The sequence below is a fragment of the Sinocyclocheilus anshuiensis genome, unplaced genomic scaffold (genome assembly GCF_001515605.1).
Source record: "Sinocyclocheilus anshuiensis isolate Anshui unplaced genomic scaffold, SAMN03320099.WGS_v1.1 scaffold185, whole genome shotgun sequence".
Taxonomy (NCBI): Eukaryota; Metazoa; Chordata; class Actinopteri; order Cypriniformes; family Cyprinidae; genus Sinocyclocheilus; species Sinocyclocheilus anshuiensis.
In genome coordinates, this window is record NW_015539887.1 from 1,800,532 (window position 1) to 1,826,334 (window position 25,803).

At 36.7% G+C, this 25,803-nt stretch overlaps 1 protein-coding gene across 1 annotated transcript in view; it reads left to right on the forward strand.

Moving 5' to 3' along the window:
* fhod3b (formin homology 2 domain containing 3b) overlaps window positions 1–25,803 on the forward strand; it is a 207,723-nt gene that overhangs the window by 152,785 nt on the left and 29,135 nt on the right. Inside the window, exons 6-17 of the mRNA XM_016482239.1 lie at window positions 4,409–4,503; window positions 7,099–7,210; window positions 8,339–8,433; window positions 9,187–9,330; window positions 9,507–9,748; window positions 14,330–14,398; window positions 14,579–14,692; window positions 17,025–17,072; window positions 19,487–19,603; window positions 19,901–20,035; window positions 20,560–20,610; window positions 22,748–22,936. Of these exons, the coding sequence (XP_016337725.1) occupies window positions 4,409–4,503; window positions 7,099–7,210; window positions 8,339–8,433; window positions 9,187–9,330; window positions 9,507–9,748; window positions 14,330–14,398; window positions 14,579–14,692; window positions 17,025–17,072; window positions 19,487–19,603; window positions 19,901–20,035; window positions 20,560–20,610; window positions 22,748–22,936 (1,411 nt within the window). The remainder of the gene's footprint in view (window positions 1–4,408; window positions 4,504–7,098; window positions 7,211–8,338; window positions 8,434–9,186; window positions 9,331–9,506; window positions 9,749–14,329; window positions 14,399–14,578; window positions 14,693–17,024; window positions 17,073–19,486; window positions 19,604–19,900; window positions 20,036–20,559; window positions 20,611–22,747; window positions 22,937–25,803) is intronic.

Here is a 25,803-nt window from a genome sequence, read left to right on the forward strand (position 1 = left end):
GCGCGCACTTCTGTTGTGTGATCTTTGATGTTCACTCACTCAGCACACGCATCATTTGGATTAAAACTAAATTCACTATAAACATAATTTATTTTCAATCTTAGGCATACACAACTTTCAGGCGAAAGTGAAACTAGCAGCTTGTGTGAAATGCGCTAGTCTGTACTGTTCTGCATCAGTACAAATACCTGCACGCGTTGCGCGTGTTTTGCTTGCTTGAGCATTTCTGCATTATATGAGAGGCTTTGGAATATAAATCGCAGCACGTTTCAGATGAAAAAACACGACTTCTATTTCTGAAAATATCACAGTTAGGAGATTTATAGCGAGTGGACCCCTGCATTATTACAGCAAAGTGCGTGATTACAGTACTGAGCCGCTGCAATGGAGCAGCTCCAATGCTATTAAATTAAAGATGATGTAGGCTACCATAGAGAGAGAAAAAAATGAACAGTGAAAGTAACAAAAACTTGTAAAATACATTTTAATGGGCTTAATTAAGTGTGAAAATAACCGAAGGATATACAGTGAATTTTATTCATAAAATAGTCTATATTTTTTACATTTACATTTATATTTATTCATTTGGCAGATGCTTTTCTCCAAAGCAACTTACAGTTGAGGAAAACAACAAGTGGTTCATCATAAGATGGCAATAAACACGAGAAGTGCCTGTTATACAAGTTTTTAGTCGTTTAGATACTATTGTTGTCAGATTTGATTGCTGATTTGAAATTGTACAAAGAAAATGCAGAGTGTATGAGCATGTGGAGGCAGTTTGAACTCCATATTAAAGCCTGTGTCCATGTATACACATGTAGTCATGCTTTAGGTATGCTATTTATCAAACAACCTCATTGTGTGAGTATAGAGTCCAGTAGGGCTCATCCTTCTTTCAACGATCTGGAATGAAAAGAGTGTGTCAATCTCAAGTCAAGATCTATCTATCTATCTATCCATCTATCCATCCATCCATCCATACATTTACATTTACATTTACATTTACATTTACATTTAGTCATTTAGCAGACGCTTTTATCCAAAGCGACTTACAAATGAGGACAATAAAAGCAGTCAAAACTAACAAAAGAGCAACAATATATAAGTGCAAATGACAAGTCTCGGTTAGCCTAACGCAGTACACATAACAAGGTGTATATATATATATATATATATATATAAAGATGGTTAAGGACTCAGCTGCTCAGATTGAGTTGGGCAGGTCATTCCACCAGGAGGGAACAGTTAATGAAAAAGTCAGTGAAAGTGATTTTGTGCCTCTTTGAGATGGCACAATAATACGCCATTCACTTGCAGAACGCAAGGTTCTAGAGGGCACATAACTTTGAAGTAATTAATTTAGGTAAATGGGTGCAGAGCCAGTGGTGGTTTTGTAGGCAAACATTAATGCCTTGAATTTAATGCGAGCAGCTACTGGTAGCCAGTGCAAATTGATGAACAGAGGTGTGACATGCGTTCTTTTCGGCTCATTAAAGATTAATCTTGCAGCGGCATTTTGGATTAATTGTAGAGGTTTGATAGAAGTGGCTGGAAGACCATACATCCATCCAAAATAGCAAGCCAGGCATTTTTCATAGAGTGCATGTATGATTGCAGATTTGCCTGAATACAGTGGAGCCAGAAATCTTTCTTCAGCTGAACTACGGCTCAGAAAGTCACATTGACCTTCACCTCTTGTTGCTTGTGTCTTTGTCAGAGCTCTCGGTTTTATTTCTTCCTCAAGTCTTTTCTGTCAAATGGAAGCTCCGTGATTTTAGTAGCCTCCTATGGAGTTCCCTGAGCTCTTGTTATGACCCGCTTTATGTGTCCTTCAACAAATGGAAGTCATGTTACGCTTGGGTGGATCAGCCTGCTCAGATGTTTTCCCCACTGCACTGCCACACAGGCTGAGATTTCAGGCTTCAAGAACAATATTTAAACTGCTCTATGTGTGCGTGCGAAGCTGTTTGTTATGACTCCTGCCTGTCCATGGAGTCTCTCAGCTTAAACATATGCTACCTTCCGCTCTTCAGAAGTTCTGACTTTTAAAGTTTGGAAATCATAATTATGATGTGCATTCAAGTCATTTTGGATCAAATGGATGCATGGGTAATGTCACTTGACCAAGATAGAAAGCAGTGTTTGTGCTAGTGTAATGAAACGAAGAGCAATGATGATCAACAGTTAAAGGGGTCATATGATGCGATTTCAATTTTTCCTTTCTCTTTGGAGTGTTACAAGCTCTTGGTGCATAAAGAAGATCTGTAAAGTTGCAAAGACTAAAGTCTCAAATCCAAAGAGATATTCTTTATAAAAGTTAAGTGTCAGCCACACCTACCTTAAACACCTCGTTCTAACACGCCCCCACATACCTACGTCACTATCTGGGAAGATTTGCATAATGCCGCCCAAATGTTTACGCAAAGAAAGAAGGCGTAACTTTTATTCTCGCTGTAGTATTGTTGCCGCCGCCGCCATGTCGTGAAGGCGCTGTGTGCTTCGTTGTGAAAGCGAAACTACTTTGTTTGACCTTCCAAAAGAGGACGATATCTGCTTATCATGCCTAGAGCTGATCCGTGCTGGTCGCTGAGGAAATACTTCAACTTCGCGCTGTCGATCGCCGGATCGGCTTTCACCGTGGACGAAGCGGAGTCCAGCCCGGGGTCGTCACATGTGGTTGCCGCAGGCATCACAATATGGTAAGGGACGTAACATTTCCGTCACATGCTTGAGGAATTCGGCCAATCACAACACACTGGATAGCTGGCCAATCAGAGCACACCTCGCTTTTTTAGAACGATGAGCTTTGTAAAAATCGGCGCGTTTCAGAAAGGCGGGGCATAGAGGAGAAACAATAATGTACAGTATGTGGAAAATAATGTGTTTTTTGAACCTTAAACCGCATAAACACATTTTCCTTACACCAAATACACAAAATAATGTTCTTTTTAGCAGCATCATATGACCGCTTTAAAGTAGGATTGCTTGGTAATGCTTGCTTCCACCATCATTATTTAGTTCCAGAACACTTATGTTGTAATTTAATGCAACTTGAATGCATTAACCTATAAATGTGGTTTTATGTTGGTGTGTTTGTGTGAAGTCTCAAAGTGTAACAGTTCAGTTGTTTATTTGAGAACGGTTCACCTGTTACAGCTTATATCTTCCAGGGAGCATGCGAGTTAGTGTGTTAGTGTGTGTGTGTGTGTGTGTGTGTGTGTGTGTGTGTGTGTATGATACAATAACTCTTTGCAGCAGAGATGTGATTCAGACAGCTCCAGATGGATCTCATTGACACTCTTCTCTTTGATCAGAGCGAAATCCTGATCTTCACATAGAGAGGACTGTATCTGTTTGTACTCTGATTGCTTTAAACTTTGGACACATATGTGAGGGTTCATTGGTGTGTGAAGCATTTTCTTTATGGTTCAGTCTCTGTCACGACACTTCCCTCACCAGAAGACCTCCCCTGAGTTGCTAAGGAGAGCCAATGATGTTTTATGAAGACAATGGAAACACTGACCACACTGCTGTATCACTGCTGTGCACATGCAAAGACACACACACACACATGCTCATGCACATCAGTGGAACAACACAGTTTTGCTTCATTGTTGCGTATAAGTGAAAATTAATCATCTTTAAAGCACACAGTTTTGCTTAAGGAATATTAAATACTAAAAACTTTAAGAACTTACACGTTCTAAATTTACTTGTGCAATAAAAGGACTATCCAATGGTGAGGTGGGCCAGAGGTTGAATTCATGCTTCTGGGTTCAAATCCCATGCTAACACGCATGAATGTATCATTTTGTAATGAAATAAAGTTTTAATTCTAATCCAGTAGATGTAATTGATTAACTTGGCTTCAAAGCAGTGATCTATTTATTGTGTTCCTGTGGCTCAAACATTATAACATGGCACTGGCAACAGCAAGGTCATGGGTTCAATTCCCAAGGAATGCATGAGCTGATAAAATGTATGTCTTGAATGCAATATGGATTACGGTGTTGGCCAAATCCATAAATAAATAAAAAATACTTATAAAACCTATTACCTATAACATATTACCTATTGCAACAAATGAATAACACATGGAAAACAATCATTCAAGGCAGTTAGAGCAATAATTCAACTTTTCTTTTTTAATTTCAATAGAAAAAGTTATTATTTTATTAAAATTATATTACATTATTATTTTATTTAACAAAAAATGATTGAAAGATAATTTAATATTGTTTTTAGTTTTTTATCTGTATTTGTATAGGGGTTTGAACACTGGAATCCAAGCTATAACAAGACTTGAATATTGAAGAGTTTTGGTAGTGGGGTTGTCAGACTTGTCAGGCTTGTCAAACTGCTGGGACGTAAATATATTTATATATTTCTCTCTCCTTTTCTCTTTTAGCTCTTGGACAAATCATGCTGTATGTGGATGGAATGAATGGGCTTATTGGACACAATGAAACTGTACAGTGGCTTTACACACTGGTCGGATCAAAGGTAAAATATATTTCACTATGAAAATTATCAATGGGTGTGTATTTCACTTTGTGATTTTTCCTGCTTCCTAGTGGGTCAAGTGATACATGATATATCGGTACCATATTGGTTATCGGTTATTTTCAATGTTTTTTTTGTTTGGTTGGTTGTTTTTTTTATTAGCAAGGGTTAATACATATATCAGCTGAAATTAAATATTTAATTGTTCTAACTTAAAGTTAATGTAAAAACATTAATAATTTAATAACACCATTAAATATCATTTTTAAGCAAACCTCAAAAGGAAAATGCATTTTTCACATAAATTATCAGATTGTGGTGCCTAAATTCACTTGTAGAGTAAAACAGCTGAAACAGTTTATTTAAAACAGTTGATTTTAGTTTTTGGTGTTTCACTCTTAATTTATTTAGACAAAATAGAAGCCATAACATGAAAATAATTGGCTTATTGGTATCGGCCAGAATTTCATTCATATCGGTGTGTCCTTACTTATAATGCTTAATGTATATAATAGAATATCATGAATTATATAAATACATTTCAAATAAAAATAAAATGTAAATAACACAATTTTGACATGCTATTCAGCTTTATTCAGCCTATGTCATGTATATAATTTTGAGTATTGCTGGGCCTGTGCACTTCAATGTAATGTTAATACAATGGTTTTAAAACCTAGCCTTAAAGCAAAAGTAAATGAGAAACTCTTGCTTTGAATATCCAGATCTATTATTTTGTTCTGAGGTAATGAATTCAATAAGGCCCGGAAGGTACTGTTTCTTGTATTTATGTTCTTTTTGCCAATGTTTGCAAATGTTTTAAGTTAGGGCAGCTTCCAGGTGTGCCAACTTGAACAATACTCACAGGGTGGCGTAGTTTTGCACGCAGTGTTCATGACTGACTTTCCTGTTTTTTCCCTGTATTTATGTTCTTTTAAGCCAATGTTTGTAAAGCATGCTTTAACTCAGCAGGGCAGCTTCCAGGTGTGCCAGCACACAGAGTGTGGCACGGTTTTGCACGGCACGATCAATGTTCTGGATTGATTTCCTCTCTCAGTGCTGTCCAGCCCTCTGGTGGCAATATGAGTACATACGATGAGGACACATGGATGTGTGTGTGTGTGTGTGTGTGTGTGTGTGTGTGTGTGTGTTGGAGGTTGGATGTGAATGGATGTTTGTGATCACCACATCAACAGATATTATTATGCAGCTCTGTGCTGGATGCAGCCATGTTTAAATGCATTTCTTCTTCTCTCTCTTTCTGTTATATGACACATATGAAAGATGCAGTATGGTTTGAAAGAGCAGCTCTTACTTTATTAAACACAGATCTGTTTCTCATTTCTCCTCCCATTCTCCACTCCATATACACATTCACATGCTTGACCCTGTTTTTTTTTTTTTTTTGTCTGGAGGTTGGATGTGAATGGATGTTTGTGATCACCACATCAACAGATATTATTATGCAGCTCTGTGCTGGATGCAGCCATGTTTAAATGCATTTCTTCTTCTCTCTCTTTCTGTTATATGACACATATGAAAGATGCAGTATGGTTTGAAAGAGCAGCTCTTACTTTATTAAACACAGATCTGTTTCTCATTTCTCCTCCCATTCTCCACTCCATATACACATTCACATGCTTGACCCTGTTTTTTTTTTTTTTTGGTCTGTTGGATTTCCGCGGTTCTTCTCTTTTTCACATTTTCCTTATCAGGGAAATACAATGTGTCAATATTGCCATGTCTAATGCATTTAAGAAATCATGTATAATTTTGCAAAAGCAAAAATATCTTTTTAAAAATTTTTGAAATTTTTGTTTTCCTGTAGCAATATCTGAACTTAGATAATTACAAGATTACACGAAGAAAAACTGTATACACTTATAAAACCAGTTTTTTTTTTTTTTTTTAGAAAATATATAACTTGAGTTTATTTTTAACCCTTTAGCAAGTTATTTTTATTTTTTAGCATTAACCTCACAAAAGTTTGTTCGATTTACTATATGCTTAAAGCACATATAAATAAACAAATAAATGAATGTATGAATGAATAAATAAATAATGACTGTGGGGTAAGAAAAATAAACATGAATAAATGTGTATGTCTTTGTGTTTTGTTTTGTTTTGTTTTGCAGTGAGGGTGTTCAGTGACACCACTATTTAATTGATGTTTATAGGAAATTATACTGGTTTACATAATGGGCATAAAGTTGCACAAAATACAGTATTAAATAGAAAACTAAGATGTCTAAGGGGACTACAAATCCAGGAGAATAGAGAACAGACAGGAAAAAAGGGTTACAACACAGGCTACTTGCAGGACATTTAAAGTAGCTCCTTCTCCTGTCAGTGTGCAGTCATGTGTCAGAGGCTGTTATCAATATCCTCCATGGTACCCCATTCAGGAAAATGTGTCAAGATATTTTCTGGGCATTTACACTCTTTAAATATTTATTCAATTTAGTCTAGACAGTGTAAGATCATGTGTGAGCTGCAAAATTTCATATTATTGGGTGTAAGGGCAAATGTTATAATTAGTGTTATGTTGCTGTATAGAGATAAATAGTGTTTCTTTGTGTGTGTACATGTGTGCAGTTCCGGTTGGTTGTTAAAACTGCTCTGAAGCTGCTGCTGGTTTTTGTGGAATACACTGAGACCAACGCACCTCTCCTCATCCAGGCCGTCAACACCGTGGACACCAAGCAAGGTAACATACACACATTACAAAAACAAACACACCCACGCTTATGAAAGGTGAAATACTCTTGGAAAGTTGTCGCAGTGTCTCTGGAAATCCATTTTCAACTCTCAGTCTCTGTATTTGAGTCCAAGCTGAGCTCTGGATGTTACTGTGTGTGTGGGGGACTAAAATGATAGGGAGAAACGCACTTCTCTGATGAGGTTTGGTTACCTAGAAGAGAGAAAGCAACAAGAGGAGATGACAGATAACAAATTGTTCTTGACGCATTTTAAGATATTTTTAACGTAATTGCTCATATTATCGGCCCCTGCCTTGGCAGTGAACAAAATTTGATAGCCTGCAGAGTAAATCAAGATTAATGGAATGGGGAAAAAAATTGTTGATAGGACAGCTAGAATGAAAGTTTAATACTGTTACATAAGAAGAGAGAACGCTGTCTCTGGTCTCCCAGTGAGAGACAGACAGGCTGGCAGATGAAGCAGAACGTCTCCTGCTATTAATCTACATATCAGACATTTTCTCCTCAAACTAATGCTGCTCATTTCTCTGTGAACCAGCCATATTTAAACCGATTTACTTCAAATACCGTTAGAAGTTTATTAAACCACAGTTCCTTTGAATTCAATGAATTTGTTTCAATACGTCTTCAATACGTTTCTTTATTTTTTATTTTTTTAAGACAGCTTTTGTCTGCCAAATCAAAGCCATGTGGCACAAGACTCAAAAAAACAAAACACAACAAAGCAAAACAAAACGCAAAACACACCAAAACAAAACAAACAAAAAAAACTAAACATGTTACATTTTATTCATTTAGCAGACACTTTTATCCAAAGCGACTTACAATTAGAATGAAATTAGAATGATTTATATTATATCATATGTCATTACTGTGTCAAAGCTAATAAGTCCTTAAATATCAGATAATTTGATCTTTGGTTTTAAAATGTCATGTGGTGATATTTATAAATGAATGATTAAGTGAGTGAGTGACGTGACGTGACATGTGGCCAAGTATGGTGACCCTAATGATTTTTGATATTTGTATATATTTGCATACATTTTACCTTAAAAAATGTATACTCTCTTATGTGTCATTGACCCTCATTGACCCTTTCGTTTACGTGTATCCAGGCTGTAAACCCTGGTCTAATGCCATGGAAATCTTGGATGAAAAAGATGGAATGGACACTGAGCTGCTGGTTTATGCCATGACCCTTATCAACAAGGTACCAGTACAGTATTAGGTTTCAAAAATGTCACTCTTTTTGCTCACTCTCAGTCACGTGGTGTTATACATAAAGTTACATTAGTACTTTTATTCCAACCCAGTCTCATAAAAATACGTACCTCTGGGTGCTTTTCTGCAACACTCTACCTTACTGCACGTTTTGCCGCAGTTTCAAAGAGAAATGTCCACTGAGTGGCGCTAAAACACGGGTTCAATAAGTGAACCCTGGCACGTTTTTATTACGTTGATATAGGTACGTATTGCTCTGTTTTTATTACGTTGGTTCAGGTACATATTGCGGCGGTTCAGAATTCAAATATCCGGGGACTGTCGCTAAAAGTTAATGCTCTATCCTGTTGGAAATATGCCCTACACCAAACCCAACCCTAAACCTACCCGATAGTGTTAACAAATGCAAAACTGATATAAAAACGCATTTGTTGATGCAACCGTGTCATTTGAACTTACTTATATGCAGATTTGAACCGTTTTGTCAATTGAAGTCATAACATGATATTCTTCAAGTAATTGTGCGAAAATTACGCTTTATTAATCGAAACTCTGTAAATGTGTGTGAAAACGAATAAAAGGTGTCGGAGTTTTACTGCCTCTAGTGTTCATTTCTTTTGGAAACTGCAGTGATATGTACTTATTGGTACGTATTTCGCGTCTCGCGAAAATGTGCCCCCGGGTACATTTTTGCCATGAGACCAGGTTGTTTTATTCTCATGTATCTGTGGTATTCCTGCAGACATTAGCTGGTCTTCCTGACCAGGACACGTTCTATGATGTGGTTGACAGTCTGGAGGAGCAGGGCATGGAGGCCGTGGCCCAGAGACACATCAACAGGAAGGGCACAGATTTGGACCTAGTGGAACAGTTCAACATCTATGAGGTTAGCATGTGCTCAGTTTGCTTTTCAATTCAACTTTTATTGTTGGTTTTTTTTACACCAAAACTAAAATGTATGAAGAATTTTATGAACAAAAAGTTATACTTGATATATAAAACCTTAATAAAGATGCAATATTTGCTGTTTGCTGTTAGTCTAATAGTCGTGTTTATTCATAGTCAACCCTACGTCATGAAGACGGTGATGATGAGACTCAGCGTCCTCCATCCGGACACAAAAGTCGGCGTCGGGCCAGCGTAGGAGCCACACCTGAGAGGCGGGGTTTGGAACGTCGCCGCAGCCGAAGACATTCACTCCAAAACGGGAAAGGCCACACCTCTGCTCCTTCTTCCCCCTGTCACAGCCACATGCCCAACATCCTGCCCCTCAATGGCCAGAGAATAGACGATATCAGCGAAAGGTGAGAAGAGAGAAAAAGATAGATAGAAGTTGACTTGAATAATTTACATTGTGTCTATAGTACATTTATACTACATTTAAAAACAAGTAACAGAATCCTTTATACAAGGATGTAACTAAAATTTCATACCTTCATACCTATACCTTAAGAATGCTGGCATGTAACATTTTTATTTATTTATTTACATCATTTATAATAAACTTCATTTATTAAACGTCGTTAACTAACATTTTCATTAATATTCCTTAAGAATGTTGGACATGTAACATGTTTATTTATTTATTTATTTATTTATAATAAACGTCATTTATTTATTTTTGTGGAATAAGTATTATTTTTATTACTTACCAAAGTTTTTAACTTCGAATAACTTATTTTAAATAGCCAGTCAAATATGATACATAAGATTATGTGCATTTACTTGAGAAGCAACTTTGTGTGTGATAATTTTTTCAAATAATATATACAAACAATATAAATAAAATGTTTAAATTTTAAAGTTTTTTATTTGTTTGTTTATTTAGACAGTTTATTTATTTAGACTATTTTAAACAGTTGACAAATAAAGTATCTACTAGATAATTTTGCTTCTGAAGTACATTTATCTTGTATGTGTAGTTATTTTTACTGGACAACTAAACAATACACAGATTATGAAAATGTAAAACTAATGATATGACACTTTCAATTGTTGTCTTGCGACATCTATGAAAAAGTGAAAGTGAAAATCCTTACACTAAGCCATTTTTTACCCTCCCCTGACCACATCTATTCATTTTTAGCCATAAAACACTATGTGTAGTTCAGGATGTACTGATTTTTAAAGAACAGGAAGCAGTTTTATATTGGGTGTTCTATCACGTTACTTTTGACATGAGAGTTTTTAAGTCCCAAAAGAAGATGAAGAATTTATTAATAATGCTCCGAGGGAGAGACAGAGAGCACTTGCTAGTGCACAGACATTCATATTAATCATATGTACACGAGGGAGGTGGTGGGAACCTGTGAGGCTGAGAGGAAATAGGAAGTTACTGAAATATGGAGGTTCGAGCCATGCATACTTCTCAGGGCTGTAGCACAGCATGAGGTGCTCGATCTTGTCCTTGTATATTTTGTTGTAAACTATAATAATACAACTTAATCCGTATCCTTTGAATGTTTCAAAGGACAAAGGTGAACGCATAGATATCCAAACTGGGAATCACAGTAGTATATCAGCCACCGAAAAAGCTTCATATGGTTTTTCTCTCATCCAGCGAGTCAGTCGTAAGTAGGGACACGGTAAGGTCACATAAGGCGGTAGAGAGAGAGAGTACAGTCCAGTTCAGCCGCTCTCTGTTAGTGGAATGTTGGGGAGTCTGGATGTATTCTGTGTCTCTGAGAGGATCTTATAGAGGTGATATTGAATTACAGTGCCCGTAAAATTTACCCACCACTGTGTTAGATTGGCCATCACATTTGAGTAATTAGAACGCACTGTGAGTCCTGTAATCAAGAGTAGAGATCTAATCAGAAGTTCTTTGGTGTTTAAGCATCATAAAATCCTTGTAAGAAGAAGAAAATGCAAGTATAAATATAATATAATATAATATAATATAATATAATATAATATAATATAATATAATATAATATAATATAATATAATATATAATATTAATACGGACATTGCAAGAAGAATGTTTTTAAGCCTCAAATTATATATAGTTCATAAATTCAAATTAATTTGTATAATATATATTATATCATGTAATTGTTTCCTATATTACTGATATTCAAAAGTTGAGATGTTGAGAAAAGATGAGAAAAGAAAAGAAATTCATATTTTTGTTTTGCAAGGGTGCATTAAATAAAATAAAATGTGACAGTAAAGACAATAAAGACAAAAAGTGTATCACAGTTTCCACAAAAATATTAAGCAGCACATCTGTTTTCAACATTGGTATTAATAAGAAATATTTCATAAGCACCAGATCAGCATATTAGAATTATTTCTGAAGGATCATGTGACACTGAAGACTGGAGTAATGGCTGCTGAAAATTAAGCTTTGCCATTACATAAATAATAAAAATAATAATAATAAATGTTTTACTTTTTTTTTGTAATACAGTAATTTTTAATAAATGCAGCCTTGGTGAGCAAAAAACTACAAAATTGTACTGACCCCCAACATTTTGGATGGTACATATGTTATAAAAATATATCTTATAAAAATGATCTTATTTTAGAACAAATCTTATTACCTTCTCAAGTATATGTATGTTGTTTTAAAGACATTTACATGTTTTTACTGGGAGGTGAAAACTACATTTATTAAAATACTGATTAAACTATAGTAAAATATCTAAAAGTTCCCTCTTAAAATGTCTTGATATCTAGTATCTGTTAGTATCTGGTATAGTATCTGTTATCATGTTCGTTATCTCAGCCATAATACTAAATAATTATCGACAAGCAACTTCTGTATACTGTAACTACTAACAAAACTTTTGCTATGAACTTGTGCCTGTCTGAAAGCCTGCAGTCAGATAGTGGCCAGAAAAGCAAGAATATGTCTGAGAGCCAGCAATACTCCTGTCACTATCTCTTTATATCTCACGTCACTCTCCTCCTTTTGTTGAGCTGAACAGACTGCTTGTGCTTTCGATTATTGATGACAGGATCTGCTGTTAGTGATGGGCTTCATGGGTTATTTTTCTTTGAGTGGTTTGGTTGACAGATAGTTGAATTCATCTCAGTCAGTCATCTGATCCTGACGTCTGTTAGCTAACCCACCACAGGAAATTAGAAGGACCTTTGAAGTGCGGTGTTTTCCATATTAGTAATAAATACCAGTCTACTGGGAGATGGAGAGAGAGAGCGAGACCCTTGAGCAGTAAGGCACAGGACTTCTCCTCTTCTTCCTAAAGGTCTTAATTCTTTGCTGTGTTGACTGTTGTGTAACTCAGTGGGTCTCAACTGGTGAGTCGTGACCCAAAAATCAGTTATTGTTCTGTTTTGACAATGGCAATTGTGATAAATTAAATATTTTGAAAGATTAAATAAAATTACAATTTCCAAATGATACATTTAAAATGATTCTTGCAAAAGAAATTACTTTTCATGGTCTTTTTACTGGCAGACTGGCAGCCTTTTTTATGTGTGCTTGATTCATTGAAAGAACTGACTCATTAGAGTTGACCAACATATTGATAACCTTACATATAAATAACCTGGCAAAGCAAGTAAACCATATTTTAATCAAAACCTCTGGGTTATTTCCCAGAGGTTACATCAAAACATAAACAACCATGTATTCTACTCAGAGTATTCCATTTGTTCTGTGAGTTGTGATGTTAATTTTTTATGACCTTATGCCGATAAATGAAAACAGTTTAACGCATTTACATAACCATAGGAGTTGTTGTCTTATTAAGCATAATCAGTTTAAGAGCGTGCATGTAAATGCACTCACTGTACGCTTTTGATTGACGAAAAAGGATCGGCTCATAAAAGTCATTCGTTCAGCATTCAGACTACACTGATTGTGTTGTCTATTTCGGTCTATAGATTCATGCTGCTTTCATGTGCTACCAGATATTTCCTATGTCCCACTTCTGAAGTCGTAATTACAAGTTTGTCACGTTCGAGTGCTTTGTTGTGGGAAAGAATAAGAAACATGGAGGACACCAGGTTCATTATTGCCTATTTCTTGGGGAAAAGGCTTATTAAAGCCAAACTTAATAGAAAATATTTAGTCAATATCCAACAAATTTTGAGGTGTAATATCCCATTTTCTGGCAACTATATAAACATTACCTGCATATGTAGTTTACAGCCCAAAGTCATAAATGCAGTATCAAAATTATCTCTTGGGTTTCCCAGTCATAAATACGACTTGAGAGGCCATTTGTGTCCAATTTTCATCTAGGACAGGGGTAGGCATGTTCAATCCTAGACAGCCGCTGTCCTGCAGAGTCCTGCAAATCGCACCCTAAACCCTGGGATCTTCCTCAGAGTCCACACTTTCATGACGTAATGCCGATTTGACTGTCAGGTAGAGGTCTGCCACAGAGCTCATCGAGGGCGCATATCGGCCGCAAAGGGGGCACTCTCGAGCACCCTTCTGAAAGCTAAAATGACAAATGGGACACCCTACAGTCTCATGGACTTAACGGGCACGCACACGAGGCGGCCATTGTAAGTGCACGTGAAGTGTGCCATTTGGGACAGAACCAATGTCTTAAGGATTACTAAGGCTATAGGCAGGTGAGGTTTGTTTTCAGGGTTGGAGCTAAACTCTGCAGGACAGTGACTCTCTAGGACCGACGTTGCCTACCCCTGGTCTAGGAAACTAATATTTATGATTATTCCGATAGCGCTTTGAAGGCAGCATCCGTTGCAGTGGTTTCCTGCATATTGTGTTGACATGACATGAAGTTTGACCAAGTAACATAACCTGACTTTTCCTAAAAGTTTTGTGTTGTGATTACCTGTGTCATATTGTTTGCCATCAGAGCATGTGGTGAAGGTTCTTGTTCTTGTCCTCTCCTTTCATTTGTTCTTCCTCTCCTTTCTTTACTCATCCCTCCTTTTCGCCACAGAGAGGAGGAAGAGGAGGAAAAGGATGAGGAGATTCAGAAAACAGAGCTTTCTAGACAGGCATCCGAAAGGTATTTCAGCGGAATAGGATTTCAGGGTGTAGACTCTTAGAGCTAGAAACCAGATTGTAGATCCTTATCCATTTCCTGATGTTATCTCTTCCCTGACTTGACTAACATAAATGTCTCCCAACATATCATGGTGTTCACCATCATTTACTAGATCTTCTGCTGTTATTTTGTTGTTCGTAGCTGGATGCCATCAACAGTAGATGAAGCTTCTAGCTTGTGTTTGCCTTTAAAGTGCATGGTCAACTTCATTCCTAATGCCACTGATACAGACAATGAGGAAAACCTCCGGGACAGGTCTGGGATCAAGGTTATCCACAAGGCCCCAGTGTCCTCCCCTCCTTTTACCCCAGATTTTGGCCCCCCGATATCACCCAGACTGTCTTCTTGGGCCTCGGTCAGGTCCTTGGGGGCCCTCCCATCCCAGGGTTCCTCTGTCACCTCCTCAACCTCCACCTCCCCAAGCGAAGACCCCCTGTCCCCTGTCCTTCCTCTGCTCTCTTCCACACTTCTTCCTACTTGCCCAGTGGATTTGGACGAGGTGTCTGTGGGCACTCCGCAGGCTCGAGACCCAGACAAGCACTGCAGGTAGTGCAGATAGATGCAGTAGATTCTCGCCACTCACAGAATAAGTTCCATGCATGTGCAGATGGGCTCTGTTCCAAATCTTAGTGAGCTACCGGCGTAGTTAGGGATCATAGGCACAACACAAAATCTGTTCCAGCTGAGAGTAGGCAGGAAAATTTTGGCCAATTTTAAGGCAGCTTCTCAAGTACTCCTTGGGGTTAGTATAGTCACAATATCTATCTATCTATCTATCTACCTATCTACCTATCTGTCTATCTGTCTATCTGTCTGTCTGTCTGCTGTCCATCCGTCCGTCCGTCCATCCATCCATCCATCCATTCATCCATCTACAGTATCTGTCTATCATCCATCCATCCATCCATCCATCTACAGTATCTGTTCCTCCATCCATCCATCCTGTGTGGTGTGCGTTTGTCTGGATAATGGAGTTGCTGCCTATGTAAAGTGTTTCAAGTCATATTCTATTAGGTTCCTGTCTAGAAAGAGAGCCACCTATGTAGACAGTTAAGTTTGGAATAGAGCCATTCAAAGCTGCATGTCATATTCAGAGAATGACTTTCACTCCCACATACTGTAAGTCAAGCTATGAGATCCTTGAGAGATGAACTTAGGAAACCCATGTCTGTTTTTACTGATTCAAGTCTCACAAACACTACGACCACAGTATTTGTGGAACTTTCATCCTCTAATTGGAAGGAAGTGTGGCATGGGATTCGCTTGATCTCTGGATCTCCTGTGAATGGCGAGGGTTTATTGTTTTGCCTGTTCCATCAAGCCCACCTCTGAAAAGAGTCAGACCCTCACCTAGTGGATCACCACCCTATCCCTTTGTATCCGCTTCCAAGAGAACACTGTAAAACGTCCTGTATCTTCCAAAAATTGCACCCTCATAAAAAGTGCTACACTCACTGTTTCTTAACTTATGGTCATGAGCAATATGTGGCTTATCCTGTCTTATATATCAAAAATCTTTAGACCAATAAAAGAAGAAATGGATACCAGTATGATCAGAGCCTGATAAATCATTATACTCTGTGGGCTTTATGTTGCTTCCTTTATATTTGATGGAATGCAAAAAGACAGATCGTTTTATAAACTAAAGTCTCCTTTTTTCACTTGCACCAGCCACTGTAGTGCACTCCTTAAGGATGCTAACTTTTACTGACATTTACAGCTCATCTGCCTTTCATTGGTGCATTGTACCACTACAAAGCCAAGAGAAGCCTGTAAATTAAGTCACATATAAAGAGGCAATTGTATTTCACCCTGGACAGTGCCTGTAGGGTCCACATTTCATGAGAATAAAGCTGAAAATGCTTTGCGATGTCATGTGCATGTTTGTCTGACATTAAGACTGTGGCAGCTTGAGGAACCCATCTGGATTATAAAGTGGATCAAAGACAGTCCTTTTTTAGTCTGCTGGCTCTATGCAAACGTGGACTCTTTAATATTTAATAACCTAATTACACAACAGTCTTATGCTAACGGCACAGTACGCTATTAAAGTCAACATGACATCAAAATCTTCTCTTCTGGAAAAGCTGGGCAACCATTGATGACACAGCCGACTTACCTGCCATGGACTAGCAATGGCAAGCAAGGGGTGAAGATTTAATTGGTTAGCATGGTCAAGTTTGCCCCTGCTGGTAGGTGTTGTAACTACACCAAAAAGCATCTTTCTCCATTGATGACCTTTCAAAACTAGCCTCGTATTTTATCTTTTTACATGCTACAATTGCTAATCTATTGTAGTGGATTTCACTGACATATTATTATTATTGGTGGTCTCGTAAAGGTGAAAATTGCATTTATTTTCCCCTTCTGCTGTCCTTGCTGGCTATTTAACAAGGTCTTTAATATTTAAATTAATAAACAGATACTGCTTTGATTCACTTTCTGTCTGTATTGTCACTGTACTTGTCTCTCGGCTGCACTTGTCCCTCTGTCCTCTTTTCCTGTCCCTGTTGTCAGTCAGACTAATCCTTCTGTAATTTATGTATAGATTACTAACTTCTTTTCATGTTCTGTCTCTTCTGTGCAGTCTGTCAGATGTTAGATACTCAAACACCTCATGCAGTTCATGTGGCAGGTAAGGGAACAAGTTGAAAACAAAGCAAGTTTGTGAGCTTAGGTGCAGTTTCAAAGGAAAAGGTCATGTGGGTTCAAGTCTGGCTTGTGTCATTTCCTAAATACTTCGTCCCATCTTTTCTTGTTCATCTCCTGGTGTCTACATAAAAATGTTTTAAAGTTTTAAAAGCATAAAGGTGTGCCATAGTTAACCAATTTTATATACTGATATATTTTTAAATATTTGTAATCAATTACAAAAACATGTTAAATATGAATGAAGACAATTTTATTTTATTTTATTTTATTTTATTTTTTATTTTTTTGCAGCCATAAAATTCTACAGAGCAGGTTTTCATTTGGCAAGTCGAAAATAATTCACAACACTTTAAAGTGTGATGGCTCTTTATGTTTTTAGGTGCTGGAACACTTTGGAATTTCGAACAGTGTCTGTTTGTTTCATTGGTAGTCAGTGTTGGTCAAGTTACTTCCAAAATGTAATACATTATATATTACTTATTACTGCCTTTTGAAAGTAATTAGTTACATTACAATATTACTGTCTCTGAATTGTAATGTGTTACACTACTTTTGAGTTACTTTTGAGTTACTTTCACTTTCAAGCACAAACCGCAATTACATTCAGAAATAATAGCGGTAAATAAAGCAGAATGTTATAGGCCCTAATGAACAAGCAATAAACACAATAGCAAGTCTATAGGCTAGTTCTCCTCACTCCACAACAAATCCTTTAAATTTAACTGTAGCCTATTCAGAACAAAACAAGAATGAAAAATATAAATTGCTAAACAAGTCAAAATGAATTAATTGAAAGCGAAATTGAAAGCAAACACCTTTGTTCTCACGCAGTCTACCTCTATCATTCGGCACAAATCCATGTTTCTATATTCGCGATGTATTTGAATGCTAAACTTATTTACTATGTATAAACCATGCTTTTGTACTTAACGTGCTTTCCGCAAAAAAAAAAAAAATCACACTCTTCACATGAACAAATATGTGCTTGGCCCGAGCTCAGGCTGAACGACACGGATTGTACAGACGATTTTACTTACCAGTGTATCTATATTTGGTTGACTGTATTTTATTCTGAACGGCTGCAACGTTTGCAATGCTGTAGCCTATGTTTGTGCGTGTGGAAACAGAAAATATTCCGTAATTTTTGGTCATACAGATCCTTCGAAACTGCAATGTGTTTACTTCTATTTTAAGATGCGCTTGTCATCTCGGTTTCCTTTCCGTGAACTTTTGCAGAGCGCCGCGCCACAAAAATTAACCAAAAACTCAGCAGTATATTTTACTCAGTCTTTTTTCTTTTCTTTCGTTTTGTTAATATGTTAATTATTTAAGTCAATATATATTTCGCGTATTAATTCCTTTTATATGTAGACTATGATTTAATAAAAACAGATTGTTATTTTTAGTGAAACTTAATTTGTTGCTCGTCCGCCGCATTCTTTTTCTTCTCCGACCCCGCAGTATGCCCATCTCACAAATGTAGAATCTGTCTCAGTCATCTCAACCATCGAATTACAGCAACAGGAAATAGACAAAGTATTTTACCCGAGGAATTTATTGTCTGGTGCTGTTTTGCGGTGTTGGTAAATAAATTCAAAATATGTTAAAATATGTTGTTGTAACGTGTGTTACTGAGATTGTAACGAGTAATAATATTACCCAAATTTTATTAGTAATGCGTTATATTACTGCGTTACAGCAAAAAGTAATATACTACTGTAATATTGTTACTTTTGTAATGCGTTACTCCCAACACTGTTGGTAGTAAGTGAGGATTCATTCCCAGCTCTGAGTTCTTACTCCGATAATATGTGTAATGAATCACAACAGACTCAAACATTGAGACAAGTGTAGGGAGCGAATGACAGCGTGTCACTGACCTCTTTTAATAAAGATATGGGATTGCACAGAGAAACAAGCCCCCTCGTGTCTTGAATCATATCTTCCAATACAAGGTCACATCGCGTACATCTGCAGCTAGTGATCTAAACTGGCAAGCAGCTTTATTTGGGGAGAAGAGTTTATTTTGTCACTCACTCATGTGAAAGCTTGATTTAGCAGAGCACCTGTGTGCGTGTGTGTGTGTCTTTGGCTGTTTGGGCAGTCGAGTGAGGCTTCACATTGGCCTATTCACAGAGAGTGTCTGTTGTGGTCCTGATGGAGGAAATACATGACATCATTTGGAATCAGAGCTTCACCCCCCCTTGGCTGTGTGTACTAGATGATGATAAGTGTGATAAATGAAGTGAATGGAAAATATGGCCACTAGTTCTCTTGGATAAATTGAGACTTTAGCTTTATGCTGTTAAGAGAAAACTTCAGGACAAAGAATCCTACAAATTAAGTTGGTTATATAAGGCTGAACTTTGAATTAAATTCTCTTTTTCCGTCCTTTAGCAATGGCTACGCAGGGACATATCCCGGCAGGTCATCCGGGGTGTCCAGTGCCCCCTCCACACCATACAACCGCTTCGGACCCTCAGTAGGTCCACCTGCAGACAGTAAGCCCGACAGGTGAGGCACTGTTCCCCTTTTGATGTGCATATGGCTCTGTTTTGCACAGGAATCTTTGAATGTAACAGTTCTGAGGCTAAAATGGTTATGATTATAAAAATAACAGAGAATTTTCAAAACATTTAATAGGTGTCCTCTACTATGATTGGATTACCTCCTCATACCATTACATTACATTGTCGTTCATCAGGGCAAGCTAAATATTGACTCTTTAAATGCCCAAGAATATAATTCTTGCTATATTGAGATATAGTTGTTCTGAAATTCTGTTCCTCTTTGGTTTCTCTGGTTCTCCAGGCCTACTCTAGGAGGATTGTTAACCTCCTCCTACAGGCAACATCAGGAGTCTCTGAATGCTGAACGTGAGCGGAGGCGCCTGGAGAGAGAGGAGAGACTTCAGCGCATTGAAAGAGAAGAGAGAAACCGTTTCAAGTTTGTGGACTTTCTCAGCATTCATTTTGATGCTGTATGTGTTTTCACCCAGGGCTACATTATTTCATGAATATGACAAATACATCAGCGTTTCCGACGTCATCTTGGAGATGGCCATGAGAAACATTTTATCCAGCAGTTTAGAAAAGCAGCCGAGGCCTACATCCAAATTTTATCAGATATCTGGGAGTTTTCCTGACTGGACAAGTTATTGCTTCTTATTATGGTAATTCAAAGATCAGACAGTGAATAATCATGGTGGGCTGCAGGAAGATAAATGCTTGTTCTCTCTTTATGCTTGTCAGTCCTACCATATACTCAGTCTTTTAGTCAGCCTCTTCTGTTGTGTAATATCAAATTAAAACACCAACTTGAATGGTTGCTACTTGATTAACAATAAACATAAAAAAACTATATGTAAACAATATTTAACCCCATGAACTCCAAATGTATTTTGTTGACATATAAAAGGCATTATTTTTAACTTTTTACATGTTTGCTCATGTTGATTTTCTTTTTTGCAGTCGGGATTATGTGGACAAGAGAGAAGAGGTCAAACAAGCTCGAGAAGAAAGGTAAATTCCAGAGTGACTTAATATACTATACTATAATTAATATAATATAATATAATATAATATAATATAATATAATATAATATAATATAATATAATATAATATAATATAATATAATATAATATAATATAATATAATATAATATAATATAATATAATATAATATAATATAATATAATATAATATAATATAATATAATATAATATAATATAATATATAGTCACACTTTATTTTAAGGTCCAATTCTCACCATTAACAAACCATTAACTATTACTTTTTCCTCAATGAACTCCTAATTTGCTGCTTATTAATAGTTAGTAAGGTAGTTGTTAAGTTTAAATATTTGGTAGGATTAGGGATGTAGAATATGGTCATGCAAAATATGTGCTTTATAAGCACTAATAAACAGCCAGTATGTTAATAATAGGCATGCTAATAAGCACCTAGTTAATAGTGACAATTGGTCCCTATATATAAGTGTTGCTAATACAATATTATAATGGCTCTCTGGAATATTTGATCCTGATTGGTCAATCATGGCATTAAGTGGTCAAATATGTTTGTATAGTGTACAATGAACTGTACCGTATATTTGGCTATTGTTCATGGCAGCTTATTGGTCCTATCGGTCTCTCCTCTTGTGACTTAAACCTTTACAGTAGCTACTAACTTGGAGGACTTCAGTATTACTTTGTAATTTTAGTAAATTAGTATTCTAATGTTGTTTCAATGGTTGTTTTGTTGCTAAAGTAAGTATTATATTAAAAAACATCCTTATGTTTCTAACAGTGTAATGATGGACAGAAATTTGTTCTACTTTCTTTATCATGACTTATATCAGACAATTATTTCTCATACAGTATCACAGAAGATTTCTATCATATTGGATAAATTACTGCGGTCCAATGCAATTATGTCATAAAGCCTTGTGCCGTGTTTAATATCAATTATCAGCACAATGGTAGTAATACACCTTGAAAACATTTATTGTACTGCGCAGCAGATGGGAAGTGTGTCGGCACGCGCTGCAGGTGAAATATGGGCGTCAGGGCCCCTTTATGCCTGCTGTAGATTAAGACCTTTAAAGACGGCAGGACAAGGTGTGTAATTGACTTTAGACATGGGCTTTTTCCATTTACAGTAAATGTTAAAAACATGCATCCTGGCAAATGGAAATGTCTTTGCATTTATCCAAGATCTTATCAAAAGTCACGGTCTTCCAAACTTGATTTGATGTGAACCTTACAGTATAGTATAATGATGTTATGGAATTAAAGGATAAGCCAACTTCAGGTGATAAAAAGAAAATGTTATATAGTTATGAAACATCTGGTTCTTGTTTTTAGTAAATGTTTTATATAAGAACTGGCGCATATTTTTTGGGTTGATAAGACAGGAGCAGACAGCATCTGTTTTGACGCCTGTTAAGGGAGAGTTATAGGTAACATAGTGGGAGGATTTGGTGTGGAAGAATTTGGAAGTGAAGTTTGTTTATGTACAAAATTGGAATCCATATTCTCTTGCATGCTGATTGCACTGAAATTGTCTTTGTTTTATTTATCGGTCCACGAGTACAATTCCCCTGAAGCAAATATTAATCATTAAATCATTAAAATCATTACAAAATCTGGTTTAAAACACACATGCCATACAAATGTAATCTTGTGAGTATGCATATCTTAATCACTACTTTCAAAAGTGTTTTTAGAAATGAATTATTAATTCATAAATATAATTAATAAATATAATACGTTTTAGGGGAGTGACGGCACATGACATTTTGCAACTTTAATTTATTTATTTGTTCGTTTATTTTTTTGGTTGGACCGTAATATTTTTCAAAAATTAATAAGTAAAGCTGTTTTGTTGAAATTGTATTATTTTTGTAATTATTTTTTGTAAGGATTTTTTTTAATGATATCTGCACAGTATCAAAGTGAATTTTAAATTCAGAAATGAAAAACATACTCATCATAGAACAGGTTTATTTAGGTCATTTAATGGATGTTACATTTTTACATTAAGTAAAACATTAAGTTACATTTTCTTTTTGAAGTCAGACATGAAAATGAGCTTTGCGTAATTGCCCTGATACATAATGTTTTTCAGTGACTTTCATCGTTTTATGTGATGTATGCAGATATAAGCAATTGGAGCGGCTGGCAGCAGAGGAAAATGAAAGGGAACAGCCAAGGACGACACGGGGGCGAACAGAAATCACCCTCAGCCTGACTTCACGAACCTCCAGCAGCTCCTTGTCTCGTTCTTCCACCCCTTTGACTGTAGAGGCTCAAGAGGATAAACATTCTGTCCCAGATCCAGCACGAGGTGAGATTCCTCTGGGTTCAGTAATACAGTGTGGCATTTCTGGAAAATTCTTTGGTCCTAATTTTTCCTCCAAAGTATGGAATCAAGCTGTTACCACACAAATGTTTTGTCAAGAAAACAATGCAAAGCCACTAGGGAAGTCAGCCATTAGGAAAAACTACATTTATTTGAGGTTTATTGACCTGAAATATTAACCACAATTTCAGAAATTGGGTCAGTGGTCAGTCAGCCTTTCATATACAGCCACATCTGAATCTGAGGGGCTGGAGTTGGTATGAACGGACTGAACGACTGGAGCCTGGTCAATCACTCAGTCTCACTGTGGAGTTTCCGACTAGCTTGAGACACACATATTCACATGAGAATCACACAGCTGGGTACCCAATGTTTCAATCTTCTAAGTTTAATTTTAATTTTAGTCGCCTTTTAATCTTAGTTCTAGTTTTTCCATGAGAATTCCCAATCTCAATGGCAGCTCTTAGGAAATGAGTAAGTATACAATTTGAACTGTGTAAAGGGGGAATATTTCTTTTCATGTTTTTAAAGTTTTAAAGTAATAGTTCACCCAAAAATGAAAATTCTGACATTATTTACTCACTCTCATGTCATTCCAAACGCATATGACTTTATATCTTCTGTGGAATGCAAAATAAGATATTTTAAAGAATGCTTCAGATGTTCTACAATACAGCATTTGACACCATGGACTTTTTCACATTCCTTATAGTCATTTTCAAAATGTTCAAACATTTTCAAAATCCTGTAGTCATACAGGTTTGCAATGTCATAAGGATCAGTAAAAGATGACAGAATTTCAGTTTTTGGTGAACTATACCTTTAAAAAATCAAAAAAAAAAAAAAAGAACCGGCCACTTGCAAAAATGTAATTTAATAAAATACATGAGATATGACTGCCAATTAAAATGTTTTTATTACAGTTAGGAAATTTTAAAAAATTATGTATTTTCCATGAATATTTGAGGCAGCGTAACTGAGTGAGTGGTTAAAAGCATTGGTTTGTAACCAGTAGGTTAAAGGTTTAAACCATACAGGATGTGGGCTTTGAGCAAGATACTTATTCCTAGATTACTCTGTGAACAACAACAAAAAACAATGTGGCGGTGTGACAGAATATTTTCTAGAATAACAGGGTCATATTTGATTATAGTACAAAATCAGAGGGAAAGAAACACTTCCATCAGCCGTGACATAATAATTGACTGGAGTGGCTTGAGGTTGTCCATTCAGTGAGGCACTATTTATATCACATTCATGTGGTTTCTGAAGGCCAGAGCATTGGTCACACACTGGTCAGTGAATGAAAGCATGACCAGCCGTGTGTAAAAGGATAGCAGTGTGGATCTGACTGTGGTTTCAGAGGTCTGAGCTCCTCCCAGAGTATAAATTGAAAATATGGGACAGATTAACTGGAAAAATAAGAAAAAATACTTATTAAGAATAGGATTTGTGTGTGTGTGTGTTATTTCAGCAGTATATCAACAGCACACTTCCTATATCCTTAATATATTTTCATAATTAAAGTGTAATATATTGTATACTCTATACTATCTGTATACTATATCCATAATATTTTTCCATAACAACGCTCAGTCATTCAGCTTTTATATTTTTCCTGTGTATTCAAATAAAACTTTGATGGTAAGGTCGTGTGGAATTTTATTTTGTTATTGCCTATGCTCCTGCAGGATCACATTTCCTGTATTTATTTGCTTTTCTGAATGTGGAGGAGTAGATGTGGTTAATGTTGTGTAATGTGTAATGTTATGGGGGTTACCGTAACACAGACACAGGGAGAGGGGGATGTGGATGTGCAGACTGCACGTGAGGGCTGAGGGGTGCGTGCATTGTATGCATGCAAAGTTTGTGCACTCTTCCTTAATCAGATTTTTGGTCTTGTTTTCCAGTAAAAACATCTTTAAAGTAATATTAATTTAGTTGGTAAGCAAAATTTTATTTACTGAATCACTCACTCAACCAATGTGTTCAAAAACACACAAACACACACACACACATCCAAAGTTCTGGCACGAAACTCTAGATGGCGCAGTCCGATAGGTCAAACTCAATCTGACATAATGACATCATTATCAGATGGTGCAGCTGATTGGTTCTTTTTGTATCAGCAGCCAAAGAGCTTGCTGCTTAACATTTAAATACTTGGCTAGTGCTTGCTGTAGCAGTTGCAGCGTGCTTCAGAAACCCTCCACCTTCCCCAGCTCCACCTATATAGATCTGCTACGGGGTGATTCGTGTATGCTATATGGGGGTTATTTCTTCTACGTTATATGTAAAGTAGCAGTATTACTTACATGCTCACAGCAGCATGCTGTGGATATGTTGCCAGTAGCAAGTCTCAGTACAGACTCAGTACCGCAGCAGCAGCAACAGTGTAGCAGATCTATTCCGCCAAGACCAAACACATTAACATTGTTATTTAAATTACCATGCCAATCCCTCTGAGAGTTGTCATGACAGAAATATATTGATACTCTGTAGAACAAGAATGGCTCTCCCAATAATAACTCTTTACTTGACTAGCAAGTATCTTCACATAGCTAACACCTACTGGCAATTTAAACATGCAAATGAACCTCCTATATATCCCTCTCAAACTTCCTGTTTCAATAGGAAATATGTCAACACAGGACAGAGGACATTTTGTTGTGGTCTTTATATCAGGACATGGTTAGTATAACTTGTAAGGCCTTTAGCATTGTCATTGGATGGAAGATTCTTCATCACAAGTTTATTTTAAAATGGCCTTGTTTCATCATTAGCTACATGGAAGTTGGGCTTCATATCTGGAATGTTTACCAAGCCAATCTTCCCCCCCCCCCAGGAGCTTGG